At 48.4% G+C, this 17,856-nt stretch overlaps 1 protein-coding gene across 1 annotated transcript; it reads right to left on the reverse strand.

Moving 5' to 3' along the window:
- Positions 1-6,789: 6,789 nt before the first annotated feature.
- On the reverse strand, positions 6,790-14,672 carry LOC119389256 (pyrimidine-specific ribonucleoside hydrolase RihA). The gene is made up of 4 exons (XM_037656461.1): positions 14,511-14,672; positions 9,900-10,152; positions 8,141-8,277; positions 6,790-7,613 (listed from the first exon to the last, which is right to left on the reverse strand). Exons 1-4 carry the CDS (start codon positions 14,670-14,672, stop codon positions 7,254-7,256), a joined length of 912 nt encoding a protein of 303 aa, XP_037512389.1. The 3' UTR covers positions 6,790-7,253.
- Between the last annotated feature and the right edge of the window lie 3,184 nt (positions 14,673-17,856).

Raw genomic sequence — 17,856 nt, forward strand, 5'->3', positions numbered from 1 at the left:
TGACGTAATGATCCCATGCTCGTCAGCGCGTCTTGATCAACTTTTCAGCGTGCTCATGCAACCGTGCCGCAGTTTCCAGGTCGCTAAGATTTTGGAGCGACATAGTTTTGCTACCTACATTTCGTGTCAGAAATGACGCGCGCTGCTACTCGGTGCGGCCGTGCATATGCACAGTTACGTTTTCGATTACTTGGCTTGGCTCGTGTATCGAGAGAGTAACGACGCCGGGACAAGCTATCCATGACACAGGCACAGGCAACCTTGGGCGCAGGCACACACAACGCTGTACAAATACCGGGAACGTGCATAAAGCCCCACATCTCATTGTAACAGCTTGCTAGTTTCAAAAATGGTTGGAAACCTCAAAATAAAGGTGGTCAAGCATAGTTACAGTAACTCCTGCGAAAGCAGAACAACGACAGCTTTCACAAGGGCTAGCGGCATCGCTATCAATTCTCAGCGTTGCTGGAGCAAGCCTCCATGCGTGTTTGGAGCCTTTCAGATCGAAAAATTCTGCTTATAAAATAACTACGGGCTTTTCGGATAAATCACTGCAGCTACAAACGCTACGAAGGGTGAGCTTCCTGTCGCGCCGTAAAAAACTGGGTCGAGAAAAATCAGTTGTTGGTCCCTTTAAAACGCTATAAGAAGGTAATGTAGTGGGAGGAGTCTAATATTGCGTAGCAGAATGTAATAGTGCAGAATCGTAGAATCGCACCAGACTTCCAAGCATGTGAACTGCGCAACGAGTGGGTGGTTTAAGGCTGCCCACCCATTATAATGTGTGCAGCTGCGCATGGCACCATACGGACGCGCAGTGGGTGCTTCGCTAATTTCCAAAAGGAAGAATTATGGCTTAGTGGGCACTTCGCAACTGTTGTTGCAGTAGGGATTCTAGAATAGTTAGAAACGGCCGATGTTACGCGCACAAATGTTCCCTTTCTTGCGGCACGGTTCTTCCGTGAAGCGAAGAGCGATTTGAGACGGCGACGCGAACGGGACCCGATTACGCTATCGCGTTCTACAGTTTAATGCGAAGCCCAAGCGCCCTTACCGCTACTCTCAGCTGAGAGCATAGCACATACATAGGCATAACAAGTAATGCAGCGTCTTAAGGCGTTACTCGGTCACTGAGCTTTCAAAGACAGCACCTTTATTACAATAAAGTTGTTCCTTACTCTCTCTCAAGGACCAGCCGGCGCGCTTGCAAGAAGCAATCAAGCGCTCTCGCTAGTTTACAATCATACACACATTCCCAATGCCGCATAACTAGTCGATAAAAGACCAAACCGTTCTTTCAACAACAACCGATATCACCACGACAGATATCACCGCAGGCCGTTCTCGATATTCAGTATCCCAAAATGCGGCTGCACGTTCACGCAGCCGCCCCTGTACAGGTCAAAATCCAGGTCGTACACTGCCGCGCAGCGCAGGGTGTCGACGGCTGAAGTGGCGACGTACTCGGCATGAATTGTGGCTGCCGACACGAAGGCGTAGTAGTCGTGGATGGCCGTTCCGGCCGCCACGACGGTGCCGCTCGGTAGCGTCACCTGTTCCGTCGCTTGTCCCACGGGTCGCTTCGTGATGTTGATGCAGTCACCGCGATTCGGATAGAGGGTGACCTGCGTCGTAGACATAGGAGTGGGTTCTCTGTTAGGGGACACTCCATTCGGGGGCGCCTTGAATTTTAGCCCCTATACGATGAACTCTAGGGTATCACGATGTTTTACGATGCTTCTTGGCGGAAGCATCGTAAAACATCGCTAAGATGTCAGCCTTTACGATGACAGCCTAAGATGGCAGCCTTTACGATGACGTCAGTAATAATAAATGTTGGGGGGCTACATCCCAAAACCACGATATGATTGAGTGCACGGCTCCGGAAATTTCGACAACCTGGGGTTCATTAACCTGCACCTACATGCATAAAAGTACACCGGACTCCTGGCACATAGCCTCCGTCAAAATGCAGCCGCCTGGGCTGGGTTTCAATCCCGCGATCTTCGGGTCAGCAGTCGTGTGCCATAACCACTAGACCACACCGCGTAGCGGATCCCTATGACGTCAGCGCAAACGATCCCTATCCGGGCAAGTTCTTACCTGGCTGACAGCCGTGAGCGCACAGAACTCGTATAAGGCCAGGATGCCGGGCGTCAGGCTGATGTTGCCCTCGGCTACCGAGTCCGGGACGATGGCGGGCGGCGAAATCTCGTAAGCTCGGGACGCCGGCACGCCGGCCGTGAACGTGGCGCACAACCGGGGTACCGTGAAAGGCGTGCCCGCTGCCGCCGCCGCCGCGACAGTCTTCATGTCGGCGAGCAGGGCGACCGCGTCGGTCCTGGCCGAGGCGCACATGGTCACCACGTCGTCGAGGTGCATCCGGTGCGTCTCGTAGATGATAAAGGAGGTCTTCAAGGGCGTCACGGCTCGGGTGACAGCTCGCGCCATCCTCGTCTCGGCCCGAACGATGAGGCCGACCGCGTAGTCGACCGAATTGAGCTCGCTTATTCTCTTTATGGCCGCGATCGCTCGGGTGAGGTATATGATGTCATCGGGGTAACCGCACGCGCCGGTGAGATCCTGTGTGGATGGTTAAAGAGCGAAACGTTGGTTCGGGCTTGTTAGTAACCCGTAATTATTGGCTTTATAGCGCTGAACTTATACACCAGACAAAGATACAGGACACGTACAAGCGGTAACTTCCATCTAACGTTTAATATCAGAGCTCAGAATACATGCAGTGAAAGAGGAAGAAGGAACAACTACAGCCAATCACCTGATCACACGAACACGCGCGCTTTACAGTGCGTTTTCACCAGAATCCATCAAGAAAACGTATGAATGAAGGGAACTTTGGGGACTCGTTTCTTTGTTCTTTTTTTATAATTATAATATAAACGTATTTGGCCTACTCTTAAGAATAAGAACAGGGATGATGACCTTACGCACTCGTCACAGTTCATTGTTGCAGCTTCCACGATCTCGCGCGTGCTAAACAATACTGCCGTGTTGTCCAAATACGAGTCTATATTCTCTTTCACTGTATATATTCTGAGATCAAATATTAAACGTTAGTTGGAAGTTAGCGCCTGTACGTGTCCTGCATCTCTGTCTGTTGTGTAAGTTCTGCGCTATAAAGCTAATAATTATGGCCAAAGCTTGGCTCGGGCTCGTTTGCACGAAATTCACTATAGAGGTATTGTGACACTAGGCTATGTGAGAGCTACAATCATTATGTATCCACTAACCCGGGAATAACAGGTGTGCTCGTGGGCCAGACTAATATTTTTTCCACCTTGTTCTTCATGCCGTTTTGACGGTAGGAAATTGTTGATGAGGAACAGAACACCGGCCGCGGTGGTCTAGTGGTTATGGTGCTTGACTACTGAGCCGAAGGCCGCGGGATGGAATTTGCACCGCGGCGGCCGCATTTCGATGCTATACAGGCCCATGAGCTTAGATTTAGGTGCACGTTAAAGAGCCACAGCTGGTGGATATTTGCGGAGTCTTCTACTACGGCGTCTCTCAATCATGTCGTAGTTTTGGGACGTAGAACCCCAACAATTGTTAATAAGAAGCAGAACATGCAAGCACTCGAGCCGCTTCGCTCAGTCACGACTGGCAACGAGTATTGGAGCACAACCGCGCATATAGGCGAAGCGATTTTGAAAACGACGGAATATGAATTCATTTTATAGATTATTATGCGACAGCTAATCTTGCCCAACGTGGGCTGTAGAGTATTGCGAGAAAATCTACGATGTGAATGAAAGGCTATAAATTTCACACGCAGAAAAGAAAGTTACCGAATGCGCATTTCCTATATGTCCTTCGATCAAAGGCTACGGCTTTCATGGAAATAAAATCTGCGACAGATGTAAATACTTTTTTAACTCTAGTGATCTAGATATCGGAAAACCAAGAATAGCACCGCAGAATGTTGATACCAGCGCCGGTGGTACGTCTGGCGTCACCGTGGCTTTCAAACTTTGTAAACGATTATATTGTCGGAACGCACTTGTAATTTATTCCACGTGATTTACACAGTCCCTGCACTATACTTCTTCTCGAAATAATGGAACATCTCGTTGCTCTTTGTATAACTACCTCATGTACAGAACGTTTATTTTTTATGTTGAGCTTGGAAATCTCGCGAGTAGTGAGGAAAGGTAAGAATTCGCCATGCATCAGTGACGAAAGATGGTCATTTCAGTTTTATTTATCTATTTTTCGTTTCTTTGGATCCTTGAAGACGGTGTCGCATTGCAGCGGTATCGGCACTCTGAAGTCTCACGGATTCCGGTATACTGGTTAAACTATAATTGCTTGAAGAAAAGTCTCGAATGCGTGATCGATTACCTTCCAATCTATCACGGCGCCCCCGATGCCGTGCCTGTCGCTGAAGCGCAGCAGGCTCGCGCCGAACTTGCTGTGAATGACCGAATCGCGACCCAACCGCGACAAGTGCGCGCTGTCCTCACGGTGTCCGCCCACGCCGATGAGCAGCGGGGGCAGCGAACCACCCGTGGCCAAGCGCAGCACGAGCTCGGGCAGTCTGTAGACGCCGTAGTGGACGTCGAACTCGGGCACCCGGTTCCGCACGACGCCGTCAACGACGGCCACCGACCAGTAGAGCAGGCTGTTGCACAACGACAGCGGCATGATGACCGGAATGAAGTCGTACCTCTGGGCCTTGCGGAAGCGCGAGTTGTTGAACACGCAGATCAGGTCGCCCTTGTGAGTCGAGACGGCGTGCACGGTGATGTTGTGCATGTTGAGTTGCCTGATGTCATCGTTGAGCCTTACCGGGCGCAGGCAGTCGCGCGACACGTTTGCCCAAGGGTCACCCGTGAACGGCAACTTCCAGCCGCCCGGCGGGCTCGCCGTGGTCGTCCTCATCGAGTCCCCGAACGTGATGAAGGGCGCGATCACGAGACCCGCTGGAACGGACAGCGCGGCCAGCACCAGCAGGCAGAGGAACCACATTTGGGAGACACTAGCGCGCAGACGTCCCAGCTCGTTGCGCATTTGGCGTCGAGCCTCGAGGGCCGGGAATCGACGACGTCGGGGTATCCCCATGAGACGTCGCATGTCCTCGGGAGGCGCGACCAGGATCGGATAGTCGGTCGGGATGATAGCCGTGCTCGAGACTCGCGTGAAGTGCAGCAGGTCTTCGAGCGTCTTTGGCGGTTCCGGAAGGTTCGGCGTCTTCAGCGACTTGGAACGAGAGGTCTTGCGCTTGACGACGATACCTCCGGAGAGCGCGGTGGTGCCTTTCGTGCTCATCGTGGAGCTAGTGAAGTCCGACGAGTGCGAGCTGCCGGAACCGGAGCTGCTGTCCGAGTAAGTGGTGAACAAGGCGCGGCTGGCCTTGGTGGAGTGCGTCATCTTGAAACCTGGAGGCGACGTCGCCCGCCGTGTGCCTATGGTGACCGGATAATATCGGTGATTTGAATGCTTCGAGAAGGTCGTTGAGGAAACACAACCAAAGTCGAGAATGGTCCTCTTCTTCTGTGTCTTGCTGCGTGGCACGTGAACGCACGCGCGCGGGTGGATCGTTGTTGTTGTCTTTGTGGTGACGATGATGAACCCCTTTTATGGCTTTTACCCAACGAGGGTGATGAACCGGGTGGCGTGCTTGGGAAATCGGTGTACAAGTTTACCGAGGCCTGACAAAGAAAAGGGACTAGCTGCGATATCTCGATGATCACTCACAACACTTGAGCCAAAGAGAAGATTGTTCGGACTTGAGTGGTAGCTTATAACAGCGTAATAGATGCGATATTCATAACACAGGCACCGAAAGCATTGCGTGGCATGTTGCACACCTGGGAAACGACAATACGTTGGAGAAAAAATGTTTGATTCGTGCTATCGGGCAGGAAACAAACGTGTTACATGATTCAGTCGAGCGTATTGAGGTTCTCCCTTATTGCCAGCACGTGTCATCATGTGGGTGATAATACAGTATAACAACGGACATGTGCTAGTCGCCCTCTGTAAGACATGTGTAGAACCTTCGGCGGACACCAGAGTGAGTGAGTGACAAAATCTCGCGTGTGGTTCATAAACCAGATTCTGAGGCCGACTAAAGGGGCCCTGTAACAATTTCCGAAGTAATCATCGAATAACCTCACTATGGAGTTCTTAGTCTCACGAATCGAGTGTCTGAAGAAATTTTAGAATCTGTCAAGTGCGAGCGGAGTTCCATGTATATGTTGCACGCTCCAAGCATCTTCTCTCTTGTTTCATCCGAGTGAGTGCGCTGAAAGCTACACAGGGGGGGGGGTGACAAGGGAAAATGAGCTATAATGGAGCTTACGTACAATGAAACCTACAGCAGAATACGTCGCTCTCTGGTAGTGATGTCAAGGCCAGTGCTGTCCTGCCTGCAGCTGTTGTGTACATTTCGCAGCCCGCTCACAGTTGCTGTTCAGTCGCATTTGTTTTTAGAGCATTAAGAACAAGCCGGCGAGTGCCACGGAGTAAACATTTCACGTTTTCGATATGTCTTATCGATGGCCTGCTAATCGGGATGTGCGTGACCACACGCATGCACTTTCTGATTTCGGCTTTCAGGTACTTAACAAGTAGCGCTTAAATTGGCCCTTTTCATAACCCTTCATTACAGTGTCCAGTATCCGCTTACATTGGTCGACGAGATAGCCAGAAAACGTCACATCAAAGTTCAGTGAGATATCAAATAACGTGCCACGCTATCAAAGCATGTCGCCGTACGCATACAGAGAAAACAAACTTTATTAACACAGAGCAGTAGGTGGATTACCGGGGTGGGATCCTCTCTTCCAAGGCCCCACCGGCCACACAGGCTCGCTGGGCCTGACCCAGAGTCGCCAGCTGGCTTCCCAGGGCAAGTCGCGCCTCCCACGTTCACGTTCGTATTTTTCGTGTATTGCCAGACTCGACCTCTAGGCTGGTCTCTCCGGGCAGATGTACGTTATATGCGGTATAGTGTTGGAGTGCCTCCACAACAGGGACATACGTCCGTGTATGTGTTTGGATATATTGCGTGTAGTTTGTGTAAATGAGGATATGTGTTGGTTTGTACACGACGCCAGTCCCGCGCTTGTTGCTTATTGAGTTTATCGTGAGGTGTTGTCATATAGTTCAGCGGTCCAAGCCCTCTTTCTCCAGAACGCGTTTTGCTGTGCCATATTTCTGAAGGCAGGACCTCGCTGCACAGGATTAGATCAGCCTCCTTTGCAAGACTTTGCGATGGACTATATCTGTCAATCTGTATGTTCTGGCGGGTCGAATGTGTCTCTGAAGTACTTTGCGACTACACTTACGTCAAAACGTTCAACGATAGTGACGTTTCTTTTCACGTGCGGAAGCATCCGGGGTTCCCAGGCATGGACCAGTTGGCCCCTGGTGTAGACGCCGGCCAACTCAATATCTACGCGGTGCACTAGGGTCTTTGCGACGCTCTCGGGAGCCACTGCGGCTAAGAATGCAAGGAAGTCGCCGACGAAGACTCCGCCACCAAGCCCGCCTACTCCTCTCGGGCAATACGGGTATCTGTCGGCAGTCAGGTTCCGCAGAAACTCCTTGAGTCGACCGCTCTTGCTCGCGACGCTGCAGTACGTGTCCTGCATGAATATGTTCAAGACCGCGTGTTACGTTTGCGTTGTATTCCAAACAATATAACATATTAGTGAAAAGCTGAAGCTTGACGTGGCGAAAGTCTTCGAATAAGGAATGAATCTGGTGGCATAGTTTCCCACAAGGGGACCTGTATTTGACAGCTTATTTAAAGGGACTGACAACCGGCGAGAACGTGTGACCGATGGCTGGTGGAAACGGAATTACCGTTAAATATAGTGACAGAATCGAGCATTGTTTTCGTGATTTGAATAGGATTTGTACTAATAAAATGTGGTCGAAAGTCACAAAAAGCCTTGGTACTGCACAAAGAAGCCAGTCGGATCGCTGCAATTAGTGTACTGCTCTTTAGGCACACCATCATTCTCTTTGAATGAGTTGAGCGCATACGAGGACACGGACAGAAGGAAGAGACGTACACACACCAACCAACAAGCCCGCATCGCCACCCTCGTCACCATCATTCTCACTTAAAATTACGACGTGTATGTTATTAGGCATTTCCGATACTAACCCACGGCACCCTAGCCTGGAGGCAGGCCTCCCAAGGAACGATGGTGACGGGACACGTGAACCTCTCGAAGAAAGCCTTAGCGGCTTCAGGGTCTGTGAAGAAGTTGAACTCGGCTCCCGGTAGTGTGTTTCCCCTGCCTGCACGAAACGAAGTTTTGGTTGATCAAACTGCTGCAGCACAGTATTTCGTCCAGCAGCATTAGAGCTCTCACTTCTTACTGTTCAGCTTCCTATTGACACATGACCTGTATAATTAAAAACTCGAAACTTTATAGTTACCGAGGACAGCTAGCCACCAGCGGAATAGGCACTAATGCTCTATTCTATAGTTTTGTTATTGGATATGTCGGCAAAAGAGGTTAAAAAAACGCAAGAGTTCACACTCACGCATACACATAGAACGGTACAGTGTGAGTTGTCATCTTCGCGTGTTATTTTTTTCTTGTTATTTCTTGGTCTGTACCAGGTACCGCTGCTCTTAAATTCTCCATCAGGAATATTGCTCCGCTAAACCTACTACCCATCCTGATGCAACTGACCGAACAAAAGAATCTATCTATCTATCTATCTATCTATCTATCTATCTATCTATCTATCTATCTATCTATCTATCTATCTATCTATCTATCTATCTATCTATCTATCTATCTATCTATCTATCTATCTATCTATCTATCTATCTATCTATCTATCTATCTATCTATCTATCTATCTATCTATCTATCTATCTATCTATCTATCTATCTATCTATCTATCTATCTATCTATCTATCTATCTATCTATCTATCTATCTATCTATCTATCTATCTATCTATCTATCTATCTATCTATCTATCTATCTATCTATCTATCTATCTATCTATCTATCTATCTATCTATCTATCTATCTATCTATCTATCTATCTATCTATCTATCTATCTATCTATCTATCTATCTATCTATCTACTTCTGCTGAAGCACGAACAGTGGATTACACGTAGGGATATTATTAAATTACTCAAGATCACCGGAACCTTTGTGAAACGACGCTGAAGCCCTTTGACTACTTCATTTGAGGAGGTTCGTTTTCATGCGCTACTCTCTGTTGAATCGAAGTCGTTGTGTAGGCTAAAGCGATGGAAGCTTCATGTTGCGTCGTCAGCGGCTGCGAGGCTTTTATCTGCAACTTCATCAGGAACCTCATCTCACCGCAAGCAAATTGCATGCTCTCAAGCGCATGTCGATCTCGTCGCCACCAAGTGAACTCTGGACCTTGGTCCTTTAGGGCCTTGCAGGGAACGAAGCTTCTCTCGACGCTGGCCGAGAAATCGCACACAGGGCATGTCAACTGTCATCGAAGTGGCACCAGAGTGACGCCGGAAGGATACCGGAGTGACGCCCGAGTGACGTCCACAGGGCGCATCACCCGTCAACGGAGTGACACCGGAGGGACATTTGGTGACATTCCCAATTTACAAAACACTTTTTCTTATTGTTGTTGTTGCTGTTGTCATCAATGACCCTGTAGTGGTGCGTGTCCAACAAAGTATCCGTTTTCTCAGAAACCAGCGGGTGCAATATTATTGAGCACTTTCCAAATCACATCCCTTAAATCTGCCATTGTTACCCGGAATATTTAAGCTTAAATCCACTGTCCACCAGTGTGCGCGCTGGGTTTACACGAACAACTCCATTGTAAGCACCTCTTGAAAAACATTACTTAAAGAAGTGACGCATCACAGTAAATGAAGCAAAATTAGAACATTGACGGCCTCTTACCATAAAGGTTACCTCCCATAACGTAGACGTGTTCGACGTTGCCCAGGAAGCTCGGCTCAACGAGCAGCGCAGTCGCCACGTTAGTCAAAGGCGCCAATATTACCAGCGTCTGCACAAGCCTTTTCTTGACGAGCTCCACCATCTTCAGGTATCCATGCTCTGGTTGTTCATTCGGGTAGCCGCTTGTGTAGTAGCCGCTGATGGAGTTCTGGTGGTTGCCGATCGGTTGGTCTGCGCCCATGTAGACCGGAATCTGCAAGGAAGCCGCATTCATCAAACGCAGTCCGAGTTTCTTCTGTCTTAGAGAACTCTGTATGTAGTGTGTTCTTAGTTATAACCGTTCAGCTCCTACACTATGTACAAGTGCACTGGATGTTATCTTCAAGACCATGTGCTTGCCGAAGAGTACGAGCTTGCAAGCCGCCTATTAACGCAATAGCGTTAGAGAGCTCGTGTCGCAGAAATTCCGGCGTCGGCACCGTTGGTTGTGAGCGAAAAATCGCCCATGAGCGAAAAATCGAGAAAGAAGCAAATAAATAAAGAACAAAATTTTCGGCCCCATTGAGGATCGAACCCGGGCCGGTCGCGTGGCAAGCAGGTGTTCTACCACAAAGCCACGATGTTACTTACAGCTGCTTTGGAAAAAAAAAAAACCTACATAAGTGCCATGTAGTGGAAGGAGTCTCCTTAACGGATTTTGTTCGACAGGTGTCACGACGAAAACGAGCCCATTCGGCGATTTGTAGGCGCATTAGGGAGGCCATCAAACTACGTCGAAAAAGGCCGGGATAGTGCAGCCATCGCCGCTAAAAACACACACGAATTTTCAAACAGCTCTAAAAATGGACAACTATGTCCATTTAGCGGAAAACATATCAAGCCGCTGCCGACTTTCCAGAGGAGGCGTTGATCAAGCAAACAGCAAACGCTAGATAATGTGCTGCCATCTGTGAGGCATTGTGAGACTCTTTATGGCCTCCGAGATGGCAAGCTCGCGGCGTATATCTTGGAGGCCATGCGACACTTGCTTTAGATCAAAAACTTGTACCATTCGCGCGCGCGCGCACGTGTGTGTCTGTGTGCGTGTGTCTGTAACAATACACATTAATAAGTATGCACTTAGTGGTTGAAGTGCGCACTAGGGGCCGGATTTCGCTATTGCGTTCAACTCTTAAAGGCGAAGCTTAAGGGTCCCCTAATTTTTGTTGCAACAGTACTGAGATTTGGGCGAGTTGGGACTAATTAATGACTGACTGCGCAACACACACATGAACAAAGAAATGCGCCCGTGGTGTCCCTTTCTTCCTTTGTCCGTGTGTGTACTGCACAGCCAGTCATGAACCCATTGATGGTCTAGCGAAATTTTATAATTACGCATAGTATAAAGACATTCAAGCGTGAGGTATTTCCAAAATGAGATCTTGAAGGGAGTGACTTCAGTGCCGTACGATACGCAAAGCATAGGACAACATGACTTTGGTCCTTGCGGAAAGAGCTTTCTTTTTTAATGTTAACCCGTCTGATATCGTTATTCTCAGAGTCGGTCATGATCGGTCTGACCTTAGGACCTTGCGCACCACTACCTCCTTCGCAATAACCCCGCCCGACAATCCCTATACTTAATTTGGCCTCGTTTTGAAACGACTGAATTAATTAATTAATTAATTAATTAATTAATTAATTAATTAATTAATTAATTAATTAATTAATTAATTAGTTGTAATGCAGTAACGTATACGTCGGGCGGGCAGTCCGCTACGTCGACAAAATGTTGAACACAGCTGCTATGCGTTCAGATCTAAGGGTATCGACAGCCTTTTTTATTATAATGTGCACATCGACCTCTTTAATCCACTTCGTCCCCATGACCTTCATCAAGGTACAATCGTAACCACCTCTCAACGAACAAGTTCGCATTTTTCGAATTCCACTAGGCAGATATTGTGTAATCCCCCTCCCCCTCCCTGCGTACACACAATGGCATTGTTTTATCAACGGATATGTACGCCCTTTCACCAAGCTATAAAACAATATGAACTCAGAAGTTGGCGAAGGACCGATATCATAACTTTTTTTTAATATTTTATATCGCTATATGTGCGTCATCCATACATCCGTCATTTTACATCACACTTTGTCGGGCAAGGTAATTGACAAGGCGTTTGACCTCGTTTTGCTATGAGTACTACGTTTTACGTTAAACGCTTAGTATAGACTCTACCGGTAGACCGCTAGTTCTCAGTACAGGTTTGCGTCACCAATATAGACGAGGGAGTAAAGAAAGAGGAACAATAAGAATAAAATACTACCTAATAATAATTGTTGGGGTTTGACGTCCCGAAACCACGATTCGATTATGAGAGGCGGCATAGGGGGGGAGGGTCTCCCGAAATTTCGACCACACGGGGTTCTTTAATATGCACACAAATCTAAGTACACGAGTGTTCTTTGCATTTCAAAAGTCTACATAGGGTTATATACTATATCACATACTAAATTATAAGCCTGGGATGACATTAAAGTTTCATCTGATTTCTTTTTGTTTTAAGCGAAGCTTTTGTAACTCAGTTCACTGGCGGCGCCATACGCGAAAAATCCGGCGCAGGCGAGCGTATAAGATATGCGGCCCTCGAAGCTGTGCCGGTCTCATGCGGGTTTGTAAGTCGCATGCGTGTTTCCAATGACTGATTCTCTCTCAATCGTGGCCTTGTCGGCGATCGGCCGTTTCTGATATGGCAATCTGCTCTTTTATCGAGGTGACTTGTCATTTCCCGTTGCCACGTTTCATTGTTGCCTGGATATGAACGCATGGCCGTCGTTTTTGCTTGTAGCAACTGAAGTGTCGCTCCGCTAAGCACTTGGGTGAAGGTCCAAATACCGACATGGAGGAAGGAAACAGTCAGGAGGGAGCACTGCGAAAGAAAGAAGGAAGGAAGAAAGAAAAGAGGGAAGGAAGGGAGCACGTCAGGCACGCAGACGCAAAGCTTAGCCTGCCCCCTATTTTCCCGATAGGGCAAGCGCTTCTGAAGTTTTTGTTTTAGGTTCGTCTTAAGCACTTAATAAGCGATTTGACCAGGGTGCTTCCATCGACAAAGAAACGCAGGACAGCACAGTGCTAAAGGTATTATTTGACTCAAGGTATGCTATAGAGCAGGGGTCGGCAACCTGCGGACCCTGGGCAGTGTTATGCGGCCCACGGAATAACGTCTGGCCCCTCCCTCCCTCCCTACTTTTCTTGTAATTTCTTATCTGAAGGCCGACATGGCAGTTTTGATCTCAAATGGGCTTTTTGGTTGTACCCTGTGATTGTAAATTGCAACCTTGTGACATGCGTGCTGAAAATAAACATGATTTCTATTCCAGTTTTATACATTACTGTAAATTTTGCTGAATTCCGGATCGAGTCCAGAGGAAGGAAAAATGCGTCTATGCTTTTTTGCAAACGTCTGAGTTGTACGACGATGTGGGAGAGGGCCTTTGACTGCGCTGTACAAACTGTTTGTGTACGAGCACAAGTTAACCATGTTCATCTGTGCCTTTCTCTTTTAATTTCCCCTATCCCTTTGTGTGGGCTTCCTCGTCACTTCTTTAATAATAATATCTCGGGTTTAACGTCCCAAAACCACGATATGATTATGAGAGACGCCGTAGTGGAGGGCTTCGGAAATTTCGACCACCTGGGGTTCTTTAACGTGCACCTAAATCTAAGTACACGGGCCTCAAACATTTTCGCCTCCATCGAAAATGCAGCCGCCGCGGCCGGGATTCGATTCCGCGACCTTCGGGTCAGCAGTCGAGTGCCATAACCACTAGACCACCGTGGCGGGGCACGTCACTTCTTTGAACAAGTTTGTAACTGTATTACGATGTCTTAGCTGTAATGCCACTCATGACCATGGTGGGAAACGGTGAACATCCTGGAACATTCTTTGATCACATTACATTTTTCGGAACTGGTATACCCTTGACGCATTATTTAGCACATGGAAGTTTTATAGGCTAGTGGCGAGCTCCTAAAAGTACGTACTTTTATACTATAATGATGAGCGACAACGGCTAAAACTTCAACTGTAAGTAGCGCGAGTATACACACATTCTCAAGGTCCGGTACGTAAAAAATTTTCGCCACCCATAGTTCCAAGTACGCCTGCCGCCGTAGGTAATCAAGAAGCTGCATTAATACAGCCCAGCCCGCCGCGGTGGTATAGCCCTTACGGTGCTCGGGCGCTGACCCGAAAGTCGCGGGCTCGATATCCTGGCCGCGTCGGTTGCATTTTGATGGAGGCATAATGCTAGAGGCTTGCGCACTGTGCGATGTCAGTGCCTGTTAAAGAACACCAGATCGTCTAAATTTCTGTAGCGCTCTACTACGGCGTTCCTCATAAACATATCGTGGTTTTGGCACTTAAAACCCCCCAAATTATTATCATTATTATTATCATAGCCCAGTGTAAGTTTATTAGTACATGTAGAAAAATGCCGGGGAACCGTAAAGACACGGTCACCGGCCCAGCTAAACCAGGAGTTTGTGTACGAATCATGCGGTCGTACTTCCTTCTGGCTCTTCTCGAGTCATACGCTGCAAACGCAGTGAAGTCCTGAACAACTCACGTTCGTCCGGTTCAAAACGCTCAGCACTTCCAGCGTATTGTCGTAAGCGGTGGACACGTTCACGTTCCCTGCGGCGACGGTAATGGCTTCGATGCATACGTTGGGGATGCTCGCGGCAAGCGCGATCGCCATGGCGTCATCAGTGCCGGTGTCGACGTCCATCAGGACGCTCAAGCAGCGTTTTCCCGCGTAGCAACTTCCGCTGGCGATAGCTGCACCGATCGCTAACGTCCTGACTAAGAGCGGAAGATTCGGGCGGACACCTCGCCCTGGCGACATCGGCAACCTTTGACTAAGACAGAAGGAAAAAAAGGAGGAAGTCTGATTACCTGTATTCTATTTCACCGACTGTGACTAAATCTTATCAGTCACACCAGTCAACCAAAACAGCTAACCAAAAGAAGCGATCCGCTGAAGTCCACCTCTCTCGCCCTTCCACATGGTGTCAACCTCTTATAAGCTGTGCCAAAGAATCGGTGGCTTGGAGTTGGCGAACTCTTCTTTCTAATCTAGAAACTGTGACCAGCTCTCGCTCTTGATTGGTTGGCAGGAGCCTTGGGCATTCGATGCTCTGCGCTGATTTGACAAGCGGGATATAGGTGTTGTCCAGTTATGCTTCAAAATGACGGCGCAAACCAGCCCGATAGAAACGTGCGGAGACGAGTACGAGGTTCACAAGTCCGTTGTCTTGAGGTACTGCAGAATCGTTCAAGCGGCTTCCCGAGGCTGAACGAGGGGTGGGGTCAGGCAGCCTCCAGGACTCCAGATTTAGGTCCAAGGTCGATCGTAGAGTCGGTGTATGTGGACGTTGTTCGTTGTGGAATCAACAGTGGGCAGAATACCGAGCCCTCGGTGGCGTCCTCGAATCAATGCTTGTTCGTGATCATTATGCCGAATATAGGATGTCAGAGCGGTATCGTTTTTACGTCGCTGTAACAGTGCATCCAATGGCCTGCCACTGTCGCGCTTGGAGGTGGACTATGCGTTGGTCGAAAAAGAGAGCAGTCGGAACGAATGATGAACCGCAATGACCTGAATGGCGTAGTGTTCCGACATTGCAGCGAAGAGAAGGCCGCGTACAAAGCCCTGACGCGATGCCACATGTGCGAGGCAGGTGTGTACAACAGAGTAACTCAGCTGGCTTCGCTTTTTTTTTTTTTGTTACCTGCCGGTCGTGAACTCATAGGTTTTCGAGTCAGTTTCGCATTTATAACACAGCTTGTTTGTTTCATGCCTATAGTTTTATACGCGCCTGCTATTTATTTGCCGCTTACAGAAAGCCTTCATTGACGAAGGCGGCTCATAAATAGGCAACAGATGGCTCAATGACCTGGTATGTGTATCATAAATGTTTCTACGTTACTCAGTGAGCACGTATATCGAGACTGCATGAGGAAGCTGTGATGATTGGTGATATTGTCATGTCTTTGTGGTCGTAAAATGCCAGCAAGTATTGTGATAGAGAGAGCGAGAAGCAAGGAAAGACAGGTAGGTTAACCAGACGCAAGTTCGGTTTGCTACCCTGCACTGGGGGAGAGGGATAAGTGGGCGAAAGAGAGACAGAAGAAGAGAAGAGAAGAGGGATAGACACAATCACGAGCACACTTGGGGAGCACATCCAGTCTACAGGCCGTCGCGCAGACTGACCATTTTCTGTAGGCAAGATTCTAGGACCTTGGACATGTGCTTCGAGAGTGCAGAAAGCAACTATAAAGTGCCACTGAAGTACCTGAAATCAGCAAGTATTGTAATCCGTGTTAAAGCAAGCGCGTGTTGCTTGGCTACGTCAGTTTGCGACAGTTTTCTTTCTTTCAGACGAGCAGTATTGCTCATGTGCCAACACGTAAACTAAAGAGCGCTTTAGTCAACCTAAAAGATAAGCTGCCACATGCAAATTTCTCTGGTGTGGTCTACGTCATAACTTGCGGTGGCTGCGATTGCAAATATGTATATCGGTTCGCGTTCGGGCCTCTGTTCGGGCCTGTTAAAGAGCTGGGTAAGAGGCGCGTTCGGGCCTGTGTAAAGGCCGTTTCACTTGGCACAAAACAGAGCTATTTTCAGGCTGCGAATTCGCTCGCAGCGAAAAAAAAAAAAAAACGGCCGATCGCTCTCGCCGCAGCGGTCAGCTGCGAGCGACCAACATGTTGGAAATTTTTCGCTCTGTTCGCAGCGGCGGAGCGATTTTTCAGTCGAGACCCGTCGAAATTGCGCCAACCCTGCCGAGCCGTCGAAACTGCGCCGACAGGTTTGTTTTGGTTATGGCCGTTGTTTCGTATTCTCAAGTGAGTTTAGATTGGAAAGTGCTTTTAAATGACAAAACGCGCGTGCTCTTCGCTACCGGTGACGAAAAGTTAAGAATATCATAACGCACACATTGATACATACATTCGAAAATTATGCCATGTCTGCCACAAACAACGGCAGCAAGAAACTTAGCGCGCCGCGCCAGTCGCAGAGAGAAAATCGCAGACCGTTCGCAGTCCGTGTCAAACAAAACCGCCATTACCGGCGGTTGCGAACAGAGCGAATAGAGCGAACCGAGCGATTTTCTTCGCTGCAATCGCGGCATGTGAAACAGCCTTAATCTCTCTGAGCAATCACGTGATTCGCGTCGGGGAACGAGATTCTGCAGACTGCGCGATGAACCGCGAGGCGTGCTCCAACAACAGTGTTCGGGACGAGTAACAGCAACAGCAACTACAGTGTGTGCTCCACTTGCAAGGACGCGTTACTATCGGGCAAGGTGCCCGTGATGAATGGAACATTAAGTCGACCCATGCGCTGCTTCGCATTCCCCACATGGTTCCCTTTAGCGGGAGATGGTGTAATCTTTTTTTGCAATGCAATGCAGGCTTTGGTAATGTGTGGCAGTTATATTTTTATTTTTTTTAATTTTTATCATTTGTATATTCTTCGTTGCGTTCTCTTATCGGCTGTTCTTACGGAACATTTATCTGTCGGTATATATACCGTCAGTGCTTTCGAAATAAACTTTTAGTTGGTAGGTATGCGCTTGTCCTTGCCTTCGGAAGTACCTGTTTAAGTTACGCGCTCGTATTTAAAGTATGATGAATCACCAACTCGCCCAATCAGCCATTTTATCCAGACCACGACGCACATTCTGAATAGAAATGATGGGACACTTCCGACGATAAGGGGCGTAGCTTATCGTCGGATGAGAAATCATGGGAAGTGTCCCATCATTTCCATTGGGGGAAGTGTCCCTCCCCCCCCCCTTCCCGAAAAGGGGCGTAGCCCTTTTTCAAGAAAGGGGGGTGGATGGTAATCAACCCTTTTTATGTATGTTCGTGTGTTTGTATGTGTGCGTGTATATCAACACACCTGA

Source organism: Rhipicephalus sanguineus, chromosome 4 (genome assembly GCF_013339695.2).
Source record: "Rhipicephalus sanguineus isolate Rsan-2018 chromosome 4, BIME_Rsan_1.4, whole genome shotgun sequence".
NCBI lineage: Eukaryota > Metazoa > Arthropoda > Arachnida > Ixodida > Ixodidae > Rhipicephalus > Rhipicephalus sanguineus.

Bases quoted from the DNA above. Each gene is read 5' to 3' on its own strand.
- LOC119389256 (XM_037656461.1), bottom strand. From the start codon at position 14,672: ATGGACGTCGACACCGGCACTGATGACGCCATGGCGATCGCGCTTGCC. The intron at 10,153-14,510 runs GTGAGTTGTTCA...GCTTCCTTGCAG, and splicing joins GCGTTTTGAACCGGACGAAC to ATTCCGGTCTACATGGGCGC. The intron at 7,614-8,140 runs GTTAGTATCGGA...ATATTCATGCAG, and splicing joins TCCAGGCTAGGGTGCCGTGG to GACACGTACTGCAGCGTCGC.